At 42.1% G+C, this 17,908-nt stretch overlaps 2 protein-coding genes across 7 annotated transcripts in view; both read right to left on the bottom strand.

Annotated features, from left to right (window-relative positions):
* The window catches only part of LOC129711570 (segment polarity protein dishevelled homolog DVL-1-like), an 88,404-nt gene extending 78,024 nt beyond the window's left edge, over positions 1-10,380 (bottom strand). Inside the window, exon 1 of one of the 3 annotated variants that reach the window (XM_055659277.1) lies at positions 10,066-10,380. In XM_055659277.1, the coding sequence (XP_055515252.1) occupies positions 10,066-10,235 (170 nt within the window). In that variant the 5' untranslated portion in view covers positions 10,236-10,380. The remainder of the gene's footprint in view (positions 1-10,065) is intronic. The other 2 variants (XM_055659278.1, XM_055659279.1) reach the window with 2 other exon arrangements.
* A 2,708-nt stretch (positions 10,381-13,088) lies between these two features.
* The window catches only part of LOC129711572 (matrix remodeling-associated protein 8-like), a 42,520-nt gene continuing 37,700 nt past the window's right edge, over positions 13,089-17,908 (bottom strand). For all 4 annotated transcript variants that reach the window (XM_055659286.1, XM_055659284.1, XM_055659283.1 and 1 more), the window contains exon 10: positions 13,089-17,777. In XM_055659286.1, coding sequence (XP_055515261.1) covers positions 17,752-17,777 — 26 coding nt within the window. In that variant the 3' untranslated portion in view covers positions 13,089-17,751. The remainder of the gene's footprint in view (positions 17,778-17,908) is intronic.

Here is a 17,908-nt window from a genome sequence, read left to right as displayed (position 1 = left end):
AGCAACCTTTTTTTGACCGTAAAGCAACAATGCATGGAACTCAAGCAAGTATTCTTTGTTTTTCATGTTAACGCCCAATCCTTTAACACAGTGGTTCCCAACCTTTTTTAGCTCATGGCCCCCTTGGGATCTTTTAATTTTTCTGTGCCCCCCACCCCCCCCCCCCCCCCCCCCCCCCCCCCACCCCCCCCCCCCCCCCCCCCCCCCCCCCCCCCCCCCCGACATTATTAGTGGGAAAAAAGTACTTCAATATTCTAATACCTTCCATAAAAACATCAGTGTCTATTAATTGCACATATATTCTCTTTTATTCTATTCCACAAACATCAAAAATATTTCAACAACATAGATTAAAATTTATTAGAACTGAAATTTAGGAGGCAACAGGGTGGTAGCTCTGTGGCCCCCTTCATTGAACCTCTGGCCCACTAAATCCCATTTTTTTTCTGTGGCCCACTAAATCCCAATTTTTTTCTGTGGCCCCCCTGAAATTTGCCATATGGCCCCAGGTTGGGAATCACTGCTTTAACACACTAAATTGAAGTGAAAAGGACTGCACAGGGAATTATTTTAAATCCAGCTGTTACGCACAACAGAGAAAGTACAATCTGGTCCCACGCCAGCAAAGAACAACTGTAGTAGAGCTCCACAGATCAACATTCAACTGATCTTCACAGGAGAAGGGGATTGGAAAGATCAGATTAATGCCGCAAGAGATGATTTTCGACATGACATGCAAAGCATCTGGATTGTGCCAAACCAGGCATGACTGGAACCTTCATTAATTTCTCAGTTATTTAACTCCCCACATTATCCAATCAAGGCAACAAGAAAGCTAGTCCAGGAAGTGAGAAAGGGTGATTTTTTTATAATTCACATCTTTATTTCACTTCTCCAAAATAAGCAGCCTTTGTTCGCCTGAATGAAGGGAGTAGTTTAAAAAACATCTGGTCTTTTGCCATGCAGAATTGTGAAATCTGTGTTATTTTTCTCCCAATTGTGCACAGGAGTTTCTAATTCTGCTGAAATGCATCAAAATTACCTTGCCAGAAACGAAGGTGATGGGAGGTGATTGTGCGACAGGGAAACATTTAAAGCAGAGCAAGGCACTCACTCACCCCACTTCTTTGCTCATTGACTCCCAATTTAAAATACAGGCTGCAATAATGCTTACCCCCAAATTACCAAATATGTTTTAAATATATAGATTCAAGAAGGCGGACATCATCTGGGTCAATTTGCTATCCTTCCTCAGTCTCTAACAGCACACGTATTTTAAATCTTTCACAGATAATAAAAGTTTGTAAAAGTAAAAACTTGATTAAATAGGCAACAATATACTTGTGGCAGATACAAGGAACTGCAGATGCTCCGTGGGACAGGGAGCACCTATCGAGGATATGAACAGGCAACATTTTCTCAGTCTGAAGAAGGGTCCCGACCCGAAAAGTCTCCAATCCAAGTCCTCCAGAGAGATGCTGCCTGAAACACCGAGTTACTCCAGCACTTTGTGTCCTTATGCGTAAACCAGCATCTGCAGTTCCTTGTTTCCACTAAGACCTTAAACAATTAGAACACAGCTTTATTGTAAAGTATCTTTGCCCTCTTCACCTTCACTTACTGCTCGCATTCCTTCAGTTTTAAACAACATGGATAAAAACTAAGAATTCACTGTCGATCCAGGGGTATATGCAGCTAAGACACTGCATTAAAAGCATCAGCATTTGCATAAACATCAACGATAGACAGTAGTATCGCATTACCACGTTTTGACCACACTTTATTGTCATCTTGTAGCATGCGACCAGGCTTGTTTTCCAACGACACGTTTGGAATATTAAAGCTGATCTCTTCAGCCTGCATTACATTGTTTATTCCCAAGCCATCAACTCTAACTTCCCCACAACAGTTGTCTCAGACTAAATCAAATGGTTTACAACTTGCATCATATTGACACCAAAGTTAGTTACAGACCGCATATCTATCCAACTATTATTTGCATCTCTGCAACATCACCCAATTGGGCACATTTACTACTGAAACTTTTTATCATTCCATTTTTTAAGCAAAAAATAAACTGCTGGAAAAATTCAACGAATTAAGCAACATCTGTGTAGGCAAAGGGACAGTCCACATTTTCCAGTCAAGACCCTGCAAAGTGGTTGATATCGACAATCCCTTTGCTGAGTCCTGATGCAAGGTTTTGTTCCAAAATTGGAATCTGCTTGATCCATTGAGATCCTACAGCACTTTCCTTTTTATTGCAGATTCTAGTGTTTGCAATCTTTCAAGATGTCATTTTTTAAGCATAGATCTTGGCTACCTTGGCTTTACTATCTGAACACCCTCCAGGCTACCTTTACTCATTCTGGAGGTTATTCGTATATCCACAGCTCATGCCCTATGTTGCACCAAATACTGCTTTTCCACAATTTCCATGCTTTCTATCATACAGACAATTTTTGACCTTTCAAGACTGCATGAGTGAAAAAAATATTCAATAAAAAAATAAAACAATAATGCCTTACTTTTGATAAATTCAGCGAGCAAACGCGATAATTCCCGATATGTTTTTTGGACCTTTAAATATCCACGCAGTTTTTCCTCATCACCATGCAAAAATGCAGTCATTCAAAGCTTTATTTTTCACTCTCAGAGCGGTGCCGGTCATGGCACAGCCAGTTTATTGGAAAAAATTCGCATCTTTCCCACCAAGTTTTTGCTGCACTCTGTCAATCGGCTGTTCATTTCCGCCGGATTGGCACCTTCAGTTCCCTCTTGAATTTACCTTACTTGCTATCTTTTTTTTCCTGTAAATCTAGGTAGCTGTGCCTCACGGTCACCCCGACTGGCACAGTAAATTGCAGCTCACAACCTCGCCGTTTTCTATGTTTTTAACGGGTGGGAAAATGCGTTTTTTCCCATCCACTAACATGTACCGGGTGGGAAAATGCGTTTTTTCCCATCCACTAACATGTACCGAACCCTCGAGTGTCCTCCACTTGGGAATTTTGGTCACGTGGGTGCGGATCTACGCTCCAGTGACCTTTAGTGAAATCACCCTATTAACAATAAATTTGTACCCATGAGCCAAATGAGCCCCTCACTCCTGCTCATGCTTCCTTCCAAATCCGTTACCAGTACTCTAGCCTCCGCACAAAGCACTGCAATCCCTCACTTTCTAGCAGTGACCTTTTCTTGACATTGCTCAATTTGCTTTTCATTCCAAAGCAACTTAAAATGGTTCCACTGTACTCATCTCCATCCTACTTTCTTCTCATTATGAACTTTCACCTCTTGCCAGAGCTTTGAATGGCTGATTTTTTGCAGGGTGGTGATGGAAACCTCAACAAAATTATTTGAGAAGCATTACAATACAATACAATACCATTTATTGTCATTAGTAGGAAAGCAACAATACCTATCTTGTTGCCTATGTAGCTATTTTTAATACTTGAAAAGTTTCTTCGCCTTTTGCCTTACAAGTGATGCTGCACAAAATTGAGTTATTATAGAATGAGCAGGATAATTTTATGCTGATAAATCTTCAAAGGACTACAAATAATTGTATTCATCGGGAAGCAATGCAGAGTTTAGGGAGGAAAAATTACAATAGAAAAGGCATCCACCTAGATTTGATATTATTCCAAATTTGTTATGGGAATCATCAGCAAAGCAGGGTAATGTTCTGTACAATGGAGACACGAGGAGCTGATGCTGGAATCTTGAGCAAAACATAAAGTGCTGTGGTCACTCAGCAGGTCAGGCAGCATCTCTGGAGAGTGGTCCCAACCTGAAACATCGCCATTCTATTTACACCAGAGATGCCGCTTGACCTACTGAGTTACTCCAGCACTTTGTGTTTTCTTTAGTATTTGGTTCAGTTTAGTCAGCGTGTCCACCACCTGCTTGGCAGTACCAATGAGGAGAAGTGCCAGCTAAAAGCTATAAAATTTAGCATGAACTTAGTTCAAAATAGCTAGGCTATTACCTTCAGAAAATTTGGCCAGTATTATTCAAAATAGAATGCACAGCAACATTTCCTTGAGGATAACGCATAACCTTCATCAGAGAATTACCGTTTATAACTCAGATGCCATAGGCCAGAGAATTATTTTCAGGATAACATGCAAGGCACACACGCAGATACCCGGGCCAATAATGCACAGACAAGTGTTAAACAAAAAATAATGGAGACCCAAAAATATATTTCCTAAAAAATAATAACATTTATCACCTTCAGGTGTAATATCGTCCCAGTCATAAGGATACCAATTTTCACTGACTAGTTTGTTGAAAGCTGCTATTTAAGTAAAAAGTGGGCATTGCAAGCATGTGGTATGTGCCACTGCCCATTGGAGAACAAGTTCCAAACTATAGATCCAACACAGCCCCATCAGTGGCATCACGTTACTCTCCATATTTTTATTCTTCCATATTATATATAATTTATACTTGTAGATTGCTCCCTTAGTGCTGCTGCTAACCCAGGTTTTACATTATATATCACAAGTATTATTGTCAGTCTTCAACTGTGCAATGGAAGCACACAACACTAACTGGACAACTCACCATCATGGAGAGAAAAACGGGCATGCACAGTTCAGATTCGTAAGAATATTTGTACCGACTCTCGCTTAGCCATCACCCCTTTGGTTCACAATCTAGTAGCACCACAAATTTCTGATTTGCATTCTTATGTTCAAATCACTCGCCTGACCTTTCTCAGAAATTTTCCTCCTGCACATACACCACATTCCTCAATTCTGGTCACATCTCTACTTTTGAATCAATCACCCATTAACTGTGGTCACTTTAGCTATTTATGCCACAAGTGATTATAACTTCTCTGGAACCTAGGTTTGAATGACAATAAATAGCATTTTATTCTATTCTCTTTCTCTGTTTCCTCCTTTAAGAATCTCCTCAAAAGCCACCTATGCTGACCATGCTTTTGGTTGTAACTCCTCCTTTGAAACCTGTGTAAAATGCTGTTTGATATCACTCCTGCTGTTTTGAAATATCTTGTTACATCGAAGAAGTTCAACAACGTCCGTTTACATAACACTTTGACAAAGAAAAGTGATCGCAAAGCAGCAAAAGCATTGCCAAACTAAAATATTGCTACTGAGCCACAGAGAGATATAAGGGGGGGGGGGGAGATAAGCAAAAGCTTGACCATCAAAATTGATTTATAGTGTAACAGAGCCATGACATCAAGAAAACAAAGCCCTCAGCTCATCAATCATCAAGCACCCATTTATACTATTTAATTAATCATATTTTCTTCTCCCCACATCGCCCTCAACTCTCCCCATAGTTTTCCAATCACTACACACTGAGTGAAATTTGCAGTGGCCAGTTAACCCTCCAACTAGCATGTTTTGGGGCAGTGGAATGAAACCAGAGCAGGTGTGAATTGCACTCATCACTGGAAGTCAGGACTATACACTGATTTCTGGCGCCATAAGACAGAGAGCATATTATTGAAGTTTTAATCTACAGACAACTCTCGCTTTAACGGCCCCCTTATAACGGATTTTGGTTATGCAAACCTACCGACCCAATCCCCGGCTCACAAGGTGCACCAGCGAGCCTTTCTTCACCAGCTGCTGCGCTGTCCGGTTGAGGTTTCTCTTGTTGCGGCTCACATTGTAGTCCCTGAGAACAGCGATTTCTTCGGGCTGCCACCACTGACAGCTCCTTTCTCCACCACTAACAGGATGTACTTGGTCACCATGGGGCTCCCTCACCTCTCACCAGCTGTCGCTTCTACCTGTTGGCGGTTGGCTTGTTCGGTCCCCGTTCTATCATCACCTCCTATTTCTTCCATCACTTTGACCACTTGGCCTCTCACCCCCTCCACTGCTGCCTCCTCCTCCTTCTTCCATGGAGTCCTCGACATAATCCACCTTGCAAGATGTTGGCAACTGTGGTGGTGAAGGTGGTGGTGGAGGGGGGGGAATGGTTGAGTGAACAAAGTGACAGGAGGAGGAAGAGGAGGCGGCATTGGAAGGCTTCCCCGGGACTACAACGTGAACCGCAATAGCCGCATCAACTGGACCGTGCGGTAACTGGTGAAAAAGGGCTCGCTGGTGCAAACCAGCAGCATCGGTGCCTAGTTTTAAGGTGAAAATACACAATGTGCTGGAGTAACTCAGTAGGCTGGATCAATCTGAAGAATGGTCCTGACCCGATAAGTTACCTTTTGGGTATTAACCAGCATCTGCAGTTCGGTTTCTAGTAAATGCAGTAATACCTTATTCGGTTATTGCAAGCAATCGGCAATAACGGACACCATTCCTTCCCCCCCCACCCACGGTCCATTATAAAGAGGGTTTACTGAACTCAGATTTAAAATAGAATCTTAAAAGGTATACCTGGAGAGAGAAAATTATAGGATTCATAAGCTTGGAATTGTCAGCATTTCCACAATTGATACAGAAAGGAAGACCCTCAAAGATTTAAAGGGCTGGAGGGGGATTACAGATACAGAAATAATTTATTAATGGACTCAGCCTCTCAGTGACTAGTGGTAGCAAGACCTTAGACTGCAATCCTTCTCCACAAAAGCCTTTGCGTTGATTACACTCCCTGCAGCGTAGAAGTGTAATAGCCTGTCAACCACTTGGTGGGGTGTATCATTCAAAAAGGCCAAATATGTGGTATTGGTACTTTATAAGTAGAATGTATTGACTTGATGACACTGAATATATTAAACTTGATGACAATTCACTATATATATTTATTATTAAAAGTTTATTTTTGAAATTAAAAGATAAATAATGGACAGGTTAGTTGAGGACAATTATTTTGCAGATTACCAGGTGGGCAGAAAAAAAGGTTCAAGGATGCGCCCAAAGCCTCTGGTGAAATGCAACATCCCCAGTTCATTTCTGATGTATGATACTGCTCTTCAACAATTAAAACCTTTGTTAAGATTCACGGTTAGGGCCTGAAAAACATACACTACCTCACATGTCTTGGGAGCCACCTATCTCCTCTTTATTTCCTTCTTTCTTATTTGTTTATTTGCTTCCCTTCAGTGCACCCATTCCTAAAACCGTGTCAATGTAGCTCTGATTTCAAAGGGGTTCAGGTGATCTGGCCTATATTTCTCCCTCAACTAAACATGACTCAAAGGAAACAATAGCTTGTCATTATTTCCCTTGTTGTTTGTGAGAATTGATTATCTGTAAATTTGCAAACATATTTTACATGGCAGTATGACTACATTTAGGAGATTGAGAGGGGATCTTATAGAAACTTACAAAATTCTTAAGGGGTTGGACAGGCTAGATGCAGGAAGATTGTTCCTGATGTTGGGGAAGTCCAGGACAAGGGGTCACAGCTTAAGGATAAGGGGGAAATCCTTTAAAACCAAGATGAGGAGAACTTTTTTCACACAGAGAGTGGTGAATCTCTGGAACTCTCTGCCACAGAGGGTAGTTGAGGCCAGTTCATTGGCTATATTTAAGAGGGAGTTAGATGTGGCCCTTGTGGCCAAGGGGATCAGAGGGCATGGAGAGAAGGCAGGTACGGGATACTGAGTTGGATGATCAGCCATGATCATATTAAATGGCGGTGCAGGCTCGAAGGGCCGAATGGCCTACTCCTGCACCTAATTTCTATGTTTCTATTTGAACGAAAAATCTATTTAGTCTTTATTTAGTCTTGAAAGGTTCCATCTAAATGCAAGTCTTTGCTTTACTACACCATGTAGTGGTACCACTCCAGGTTAAGAGGTTTCTCCTGAATTCCCTGTTAGATTTATAAGAGGTGGTCTGATATTTATGACTCCTATTTCACATCTCATCAAGCTTGATATAGCGGATATAGCTTCATCACAACTTCCCTGTTCAAACCATTCTAGATATCATGAGAAAAAGATACTGGCAGAAAAATGTTGAGCTTTTTAATTTAGTTAAGAGGTTTAAGAGGCGCATCTGTTTAAGTGTATATATGTGTGAATGTGTACAATTCTGCAACTAGCTCATCTGTGAAACATGGTGGTGGGGTGTTATGGCCTGGGCAAGTATGCCTTCTGAACGTACTAGCTCACTTATCTTCATTGATGATACAACTGCTGATGGTAGTAGCATAATTAATTCTGAAGTGTATAGACACATCCTATCTGCTCGTTCAGAAAAATGCCTCAAAACTCATTGGCCGGCGGTTCATTTTACAGCAAGACAATGATCCCAAATATACTGCTAAAGCAACAAAGGAGTTTTTCAATGCTAAAAAATGGTCAATTCTTGAGTGGCCAAGTCATCACCTGATCTGAACCCAATTGAGCATGCCTTTTATATGCGAAGAGAAAACTGAAGGGGACTGGTCCCCAAAACAGCATGTTAAAAATGGCTGCAATACAGGCCTGACAGAGCATCACCAGAGAAGACACCCAGCAACTGGTGATGTCTGCTATTCACAGACTTCAAGCAGTCACTGCATGCAAAGGATATGCAACAAAATACTAAACATTACTTTTCATTTACATGACATTGCTGTGTCCCAAACATTGTGGTGCCATGAAATGGGGGGTACTATGTATGAACACTGCTGTAATTTGTACATGATGAAACCCAAATATATAAAAATGGCCTTCATTAAAATCTGACAATGTGCACTTTAACCACATTTGATTTTTTCTATTACAAATCTCAAATTGTGGAGTACAGAGGCAAATAAATAAATGATGGGTCTTTGTCCCAAACATTATGGAGGACACTGTGTATATATACACACACACACACTACAACGTCTACCCTGAGATTCTTCATACTTTTGTTTCACTTACATTATCACATCTGCCTGTTTTTTAACCGTAATCTTTAACAAAAATCTACCAACTTAATACCAATTTTAGAAGGACATAGTAAACTTTGGATGTGCAAGTAATTTCTAACTTCACTCATGAAAGGTTCAGTTGTAAATTTTAAATGTTTGTCCCAATTCTAGTCCGCATCTCCAAAATACATTTTTTCCCCATCCATCATATCAGATCTCCTCTACAGCTTGATAATGATTAAATCATTTCTTAACATCCTAGTTGTCAGTAAATGCAATGTTAGTCTGTTTAATGTTTCTCAGTATCATTTATTTAACCAGGCTGCAACGGTCAACATCATACAGTCTTCCTGGAGTACGGAGTCCAGATTCACTCACGATAATCCAAGTGCAGTCTAACCAATAATTTTCCATTGCTTTGGAAACAATGGGCCAAATAGCCTCCTTTAGTGGCATAGTGCAGTTCTAGACGCACAGTTGTTATGTAAACCTACAATCACATCCAATATAAGATATCAGGGGCAGCAATGAATGAATGTGGTACGTTTCAGGACACGTTGCTGAAGGGTATATGTCACTGGGGACCGAGGGAAGGTTATTTCACCAGCTAACTGGCCAGGAGCATCAAAACAAAATCCGGTAAGTGCTAAGGAGCGGATGTGCTCACCGTACAGACCACAAAAAGAATTCCCACGCACCTCAAAGTCTCGTCCCGCCTCAAGCCCCACCCTAAACGGCCTTGCCCCAAATCTCACCAGCCACCCTGCCCCAATAATCCCTACCACCCTACCCCATCTACACCGACCCACCTCAAAAACCAACACCCACCCACTCGACGCTTCAATCCCCACCCCACATGGCCTTGCCTCAAGTCTCACCTCAACAAACACACCAAATTTCTCCACCCACACCGGCCCACCTTTACCCCTCAACCCTACCTGTACGGCCCAGCCCCCAAACCCTCCTCAACACACACCGCTGCGCTTCAACCACAGGTAATCCCCCTCCTCCCGGCTCCGCCCAAACCCCCCCTCCTCCCACCCACTCCGCCCCAAACCCCCACCCAGCCCGCCCCCAACCACCCCTTCTCACCCCGCCCCCCCACCCGAGCCTGGAGCCCGGCGAACAGTGCAGGGATCCCAGCTGCCAGCGCCGGCCTCCCGCGTCCCCCTGGCAACACAGGCGACCCGACGGGCCCTGAATCAGCCCGGGCGCCTGGGGAAGCGGCCGACCGGTCACCCCCCCCAAGCTGTGGAACACGGGCTCGGAACTCACCCGAAGTCCAGGTCCATGGACTTGAAGAAGAATTTGAAGCTGCTGCTCGGCCTGTTGTTGAGGACCTGCTTGAAGTGACCGAGAGTGACCCGGTCCGGCGGCACCGCCACCTTCACCAAGTACGGCGTCTCTTCCTCGTCCATGTGGTAAATGATCTTGGTCTCCGCCATCAGGGATGGGAAACGCGGCGGGTGGTGGATCCAGTCCCGGCCGCTCTCCCTCAGCCCTCCCGGTTCATGGATGTGTGGGAGACGCGAGAGCTGTCAAACTCGACAGCGCGGCCTGGTGGACGGACAGCCTCCCTCCCGCCGCCTGCGCGCCACTCAAGGTCGGCCCCGCCCACCCCGAGACCAACCTCGCCCACCCGTGGCAGCCCCTCGACCCCTCGAACCCCCCCCCCCCTGAAAACCCCGCCCACCCGAGTAAACTCCGCCCACCCATGGAATACCCCGCCCACTCGTGAAAAACCCCCGCCCGAGAAAACCCCTCGAGGAAAACCCCGCCCGCCCCGAGGAAAACCCCGCCCCCCGAAAAACCCCACCCACCTTCGGCAGGCCCTCCCACTCCGAGAAAACCCCGCCCATCCCGGAAAACCCCGCCCACCGGGGCAGCCACGCCCACCCGGGGAACAGCCATTCCCATCCTGGACAGCCCCTCCCACCTCGAGGAAACCCCGCCCACCAGAGGAAACCCCGCCCACCTATCCCATCAGCCCCTCCCACCCTGGACAGCTCCACCCAGTCTGAGAAAACCCCACCCACCCCAAAATAATAAGCCCACCTAGAAACCCCCACCCACCCCAGTCACCCTCAAACCCATCAATGCCCTGCCCACCCCTGTCAGTCCCACCCAACTGGTCAGTCCCACAGGCCTGGACAGCTCCACCCATCCCAAGAATCCTCCCACCCGCCACGAGAAAACCCAGCAATGCAATGCCCACCCGCAATGTCCCACCCAAGGCAGCCCTACCCCACCAGTATGCCCCAATTAGCCCCACCCAACCCAGTTAGCCCCTTTCTCCGTCCCTCCCCCACCCTAGTCTTCGGACTAGTATCATTCGTCCTGTTGAGTTTCCGTGCCTGTATATCCCACAGCCAACAATGGACCATTGTGGGCTCCACCATTCCTTGATTATGGTTGCTTTTTGCATATCTTCCATTCATTTGCCTGATATCTCTCGTTTCCCTTTCCCCTGAATCTCAGTTTGAAGAAGGGTCTTGACCCAAAACATCGACTATCCCTTTTCTCCAGAGATGTTGCCTGACCTGCTGAGTTATTCCAGCTTTTTGTGTCTTGCCTCTCAACCCTGGTTGGCTACACCCACCATGGTCTGCCCTGCATAGTCCTGGATAGAGTACCCTCATCCTTTAGACTGCTCCTCCTGCACCATGACTGTTTTTTCACTCGACAGCGAATCCCACCCGAAGGCAACCCACCAACTACTAAACGGCCCTTCCCACTCCCATAAAACCATCTGTGGACAAAAATACTGGAGAAATTCAGCGGGTGAGGCAGCATCTATGGAGCGAAGGAAATAGGCAACGTTTTGGGTCGAAACCCTTCTTCAGACCCTTCCCAGAAACCCTTCCCAGAAAACCATGCTCACCCCAAGACAACTGGAGATAACCTTGCCCACTCCTGCACAGATGATCACACTCCTGGATAACTCCACCCACCCAATTTGGCTCCTCCCATCTGTTGACCGCCTGGTTCAGCCCAGGAACATCAGTCTGAAGAAGGGTTTCGGCCCGTAACGTGGCCTATTTCCTTTGCTCCATAGATGCTGCCTCACCCGCTGAGTTTCTCCACCATTTTTGTCTACCTTCAGCCCAGGATAGCCCTGCCTACCTGGGACAGCTCCTCCCACAGCTGGACAAATTTGCCCTCTGGATCAAGCCCACACCTGCACAACCTCCCTTCTTTAAATCAATACCGCACCAACAAGTAGTTTACGCATTTCCAGGCAAATCTATCCCACTTGATATTGTGCCGTATCAGCTTCCAAAGCCATTTGTTTGTACAAAACATGTTGGAGGAACAAGTCTGTGCTCTGTGCTACAAAAAAACGCAAGAATGTTATCTAAATTTCATTTTTGTACAAACTCTACATGTATGAATTTTCCTTAAAATTGTAACATTAATTTTATACCCCAAATTGGATGCAATGGAAAATGCATTTATTTAGGTCTTAAATGATAGATATAATTTACTATCAAGTGAAATAACTGAATCCATTTTTTAGTCCAAAATTTTAATATAACACAAACATTATCTTATAACTTTGTCGCCTCTAGAATGCCTCTTGAAACAATGAAGCCCATCCATGTATTAATGTGTAAAGGTCGCCATCTCCTGGTTTTCTGAGAGTTTTCATGTCATGGTGAACAGTGGATAATTGCAGCTTCAGTAGCTAAGTGATTCATGTTTGCAACTGTTGCTTGCTATGTGGCACATACAAATAGTCCTGTATTGCAGCTTTGCCAGGTTGGTACCTCATTTTTAGGTTTGTCCTGCCCTTCTGCACTCATTGATTCCTTGGCTTGACTGAAATGGAGTGATATGCTGAACAACCAAGTTACAGATTGTGGTGGAATACAAGGTGACATTGCACCTATTTTAGACTCAAGACAGGCAGAGTTGGTATGATTCCCAATTGGATGTTACAATTGGTGTATTTTTTATCCTCCTTTATAACATCATATATAATTGAAGTTGGATTGCTTTGAGGGTGAATTCAGAATGTACTCTTCCAAAATTGAAATGAAATCTGGAACATTCTCTCCTAAAAGGCTCACAAACTCTGTTCATTTTAACTTTCAAAACATTATTGTCAACTAAAATTTCTGAGGTATATTGTGCAACCAGAGTTGTGTAACAGATTAATCATGTTCCTTTTAGTTGGAATACAAATCCAGTATTTGAATTGCCTTCTTCTGTTCCTATTTAATTTTTTTAAATGTTTGATTTTGAGAGAAATATTGATCCTTCTACTATCATGGAAACATTTGAACTGTGAAAGGAGATTAAGCAAGGCATATTGATCTCTTTATTTTGATTCATGAACATTTGCTTATTTTACAGCATTCTTTAGAACAGTATCAAACAGGCATACACTATATTGCATTTGAGCTTAGAATATAATATTAGCATGATTCGATTGGTAGGTGAGAAGGCACCAATCTAACATTTAAAAAAATTGGCAATCTACACACTTGAATCTAACTCCTGATAATTTCTATTGGGCTATTATGTTGGAATACAATACAGAGTGTCTTTTCATATTCATACACCATAGCCCAAGTTATACTAATTGCAATAGCTGCACCAGTCAGATTGCAAACCAACACTGATGTTTTAATACACAACAGGTAAAGCACTGACAGCAGTTCATGAGTCACACAAATATGTATATCAAATAACTTCCTGATGTAATAAACAAAAAGGTACAATAACTGCATGAAGTGAGAAAATAGCAGATTAAGCAGATAAGAAGCGTATTGAGTAAGCTCCTATAGTCTAGGAAAACAGGAATGTGCAGAACTAGAACATATGTATTCCATCTTATCTACCTCATATGTTTTCTGAAAAAACCCATCAGCATGTTCTAGTTTTTTCACATTTGAAACCTTCCAATGAAGTAAGTAAATCTGACCTATTCCCATTCCTCTCCCTCCCCACCACTACAAATCTGGAAAATCTACATTTGGTTCGGATATTAGTTGGGGTGGTGATTGGGATTGGTGTAAGTTGAATGTTTTCTTGAGGCACCCAGCTTGGTCCTTAAGGTCTGATAAAAGATTCACATACCTTGGGAAGCTGGTAGAAATTGCCTTGGATCAGCTGCCAGGAGTCTCACGGCTCAGGACTCCCTTATTATTACATTTACATTAGACTGTTTCATCAGAGCACAATTCTGAATATTAGGTCCTGGTCCAATTAAGTTATTACAATTTAAAATTAAAAGGGGCAATGTTTGATCCTGATACAGTGATGTCCTTTCCATGCCCTTGCCCAACTGCGTGTGAGCCTTTCACATAAATTTCCAACAATGTTCTCAAAATTCTTACAAGAAACAATATTTGCCCCCCAAACCAGGTTTGAGCAACCTATCATTGGATTTTTTTAAATGATAAACCAAATATTCAAAATGTCTTTTTACATTTTGTTTTCGTGAATTGATGTAATTACAGTGACATTTTAAGTTAGTTAAGAAAATGATAGCTCTCTTCTGCACCGCATTTGTTAGAATGTCAATTCTTGGCCCATTTGGCCCTATTCTGCTGCAAACGTCTAGCCCATCAAAATCCAATTCCAATTAAACTCATCTGCAATTTCATGTGCCCTTCCTCAATCCCTGCAATGAATCAATCCCAACCATTATTCTACCCATTGCCTTGTATTGCGCCAAATGTAATTCCTATTTTCCCTTGATTTCCATCCTTAGCAATTGGCTTAATCTACTCCCTACAGTGATCCTGTCTCATCACACATTGCATGATCTGAGAGAATAACAAAATTTAGCTCTTAGTGTAACTTAAGGTCTTTCCTTTGTGACAAGCTCTGCATACTTCAAATACACCTTGCACCATGCTGATCCAAGCACCAGTACCCCCTTTTTAATTAATTTCATCCTGGACATATCTTCTATTTAACTTATTTAGATTTAAATTGCAGCATTATCTATTCAACAGTATGGTTTTGAGTTTCTGGAGATTTAAATTCAGAGGTTGGTCATATAAGCATATCCTTGGTGGCTCAGAGTTTGAAAAATATTATATTGGGAGGATTGTGATAATGAAGCTTTGATGCATTATTTCAAATAAAAAGAGTTCACAGTATGATATTTCTTAATAAAGGATTGGAAACTGCTGGATGTCCTTGCAAGTCAGAAGCTGAGAAGAACAAGAATAAGGAATCAGTCTGTCCTGGCAAGTTGACCAAAGTGCAACTTCCAGAGCGCAGACAGGAAGGACACTGTTACCGAGGTCTCGGCAATTGTTAGCTTTCAATGCCAATTTGCCACAGTTTTATTGGACAACACAATCACAAGCAAGCATTGAACTATAAAAAATCTGCAACGGAGGGGGAGGAAGAATGGAAAAACATCTGCAAAAGGGTGGGAGGAAATGGCACTACTACCAAAGCTATACACTTACATTTTCTAGTGAACAACAGCGATTTCCTAATTGTGTGTATATTTCTGGGGTAACAGTTAAATCCTATATCAAAATATTATTGGATAGATGGATAAAGACAGGTAAAGGTGAATAAATGAATATTCACTATTCCCCTTCATTCTCACTGCATTGAAATCAAAAACCATCATATGATTTCTTGCTCTTAACTCATTCCTCCCAAAATTGTCAAACTCTAAAACCCTCACACCCGTCACTTTATTTCCGTACATCTGTAAAACACAAGTTCTGTGCCAGCTTCTATATGAGTCTCTCTCCAACCTGACTTTTGTAATGGTCAAACTTAACCTCAATTAAAAACAAATCCGAAGAAAGTATTTGAAACAATATTATCTGATCTTGTAGAAATATTTGTTTTAAAAATATCATTAACATATAGAGACAATTTAATGCCTTAATTTTTTCTTGTTAAAAATATCATACGTCATAGAGTGTGGAAACAAGCCCCTTTGGTGTAATTTGCCCATGCCGACCAACATGCCCACATCCACACTAGTCCCACCTGCCTGTGCTTGACCCATGACCTAATCCTATCCTATGCGTGTACCTGTCCAAATGTCTCTCAAACGTTATGATAGTATCTGCCTCAGCTATCTCCTCCAGCAGCTCATTCCATATACCCACCATCTTTTTGTGTAAAAGTTACTCCTCAGGTTCCTATTAAATCCCCGCCCCCTCCCCATAGCTCAGGCCCTCGAGTTCTGGCAACATTGTAAATCTTCTCTGCACCATTTTCAGCTTGACTTCTTTGAATAAAAAAGATTGAATGGTCGTTTATTTTTATAACAGCCTCGTTTATACTTGTTCAGGAAATAATAAAATGTATTATATCCTATCTGATATCACAATCATTTCAGACACAGCTGATGCTGCACGGTATATATGCATGTACGGCTACTACTGATTCCAAACTCATCACTGATCGCAGGTCTATGACATGTAACCCAGGGTGAACCCTGTTTCCCCAGGCTAGTGTGCTGATTCTTGGCCAGCAAGATTTATGAATCACATGGAAAGAAAAATGAATGAGAGATGGAATGGTAAGATAAAATCTGTGCTGTCTCAGTAATTGTGAGCTGAGAGAGTTAAAGGTATAGAAATATGATTTTTGAAATGGCAGCTTTGTATAAAATAAGACAAATATGAATAATTATTACACTGTTGATCTTGCATAAATGTATATAATGAATAAGACTGCATCTGTGTCAGTTATTAAAATTATTGCAGGTTTGGATTACAATGGGGAAGGTAACTATATTTTGCAGCTTACACCAGAAATCATTCATGGCATATTGGAACATTTCACTTCCCGAGACTTACAACTTCAATTCTAATTGAAAGAAAATTCATTTGTGAAAGAAAGTAAGTCAGTTAGAATGAAACACTCAAATATGGAGTGAGATTGGCATACTAAGGCCCAAGATGATAACTAAACATTGTCAGAGTTAATATGGACATTCTGGTTATGGAGACAATACCAATGATGTAAGGAGAGAGACACACTGAAGAACAGGTTGGAGGGACATTTACATTAAAGGATTGGAGATGGGGTAGCGATAGGTGAAAGAACAGACTGAAAGATGTATAGAAAGGCATAATGAGGGATTGGGATCAACAAGCCAATTAACAAAGCAGGAATTGAGATATATATATCGAGATGGAGAATAGATGCAATGAAACATTGGCAATGGAGCAATAGACAAAGTAATAATGTACAAAGACATTAGTGCACCAAGGAACTGAGGAGGGATCATAGACAAGTTGTAAAGGAAAATGGTGTGAAGGCAGACTGATGAATATGCCATGGAGGGATGGAGAGACTGCAAGCCTGGATATCCAGACTAATGTTAATTGTAACACAAAAGCCAAATACTGCTAAATAAAACAAAAACTGCTAGAAACATGTAATTGGTCAGGTGGCATCAGTGCTGAGTACTTCCAGCATTTTCTGCTGCTAAAAGCATGTTGTTTGGTTCCTCAGGTGATCAAACCTAGAAAGTAACTGCTGAGTTGAAGTGTTGTCCTTGCAACCCCTGGATTATGGTGATCACTCCTTCATTTCAAGTAAATTCAGAACCAACAATTTTGAAAGGAGCAGCACTAAACCTTATGTTTCTGCTTCCAAAATGTCTACCCTTCCTCTGCTAACATCCTAGATTTTTTCCTACCAGCTACAAGAAATGTATTGCTTCCCTTTTAACCAATAATATTGAAGCTGGTTGTTTACCAGTGCTTGTCTCCCCATTAAATAAAACCACTTTAGGTCTGGAATGACAGAAGTATGAGATAAATGAAAGGTTCCTGGTAAGGCTGTTTCAGGTTGTGGTTCCGCAAAATCTGCTACACAGGTTTGGGAAATTTGTGTTAGTACCATTGATATGTATACTTTAATTAAGCGCTGTATAATTGAAGGATATTGATACAGGCAAATGATTTCCTCATATGCCCTTCACTTTTCAGCTTCTGGATCCAGCCAGCAGCATCATTTTATTTATTTCCAGTATTTCTTCTCAACATCTATGGAAAATAAGCCAACAGGTATTAATTATCACATTTAATGTACAAATAAGTACATTAGTACAAATAATATTTGATGACAGTCATATTTGATAATTATCAGGAGTCATTTTGGAACAGCCTTCACATAA

This window comes from Leucoraja erinacea, chromosome 30 (assembly GCF_028641065.1).
Source record: "Leucoraja erinacea ecotype New England chromosome 30, Leri_hhj_1, whole genome shotgun sequence".
NCBI lineage: Eukaryota > Metazoa > Chordata > Chondrichthyes > Rajiformes > Rajidae > Leucoraja > Leucoraja erinaceus.
Note: the sequence above shows the minus strand (reverse complement) of the source record. Positions and strands in the feature narration are given on the sequence as shown.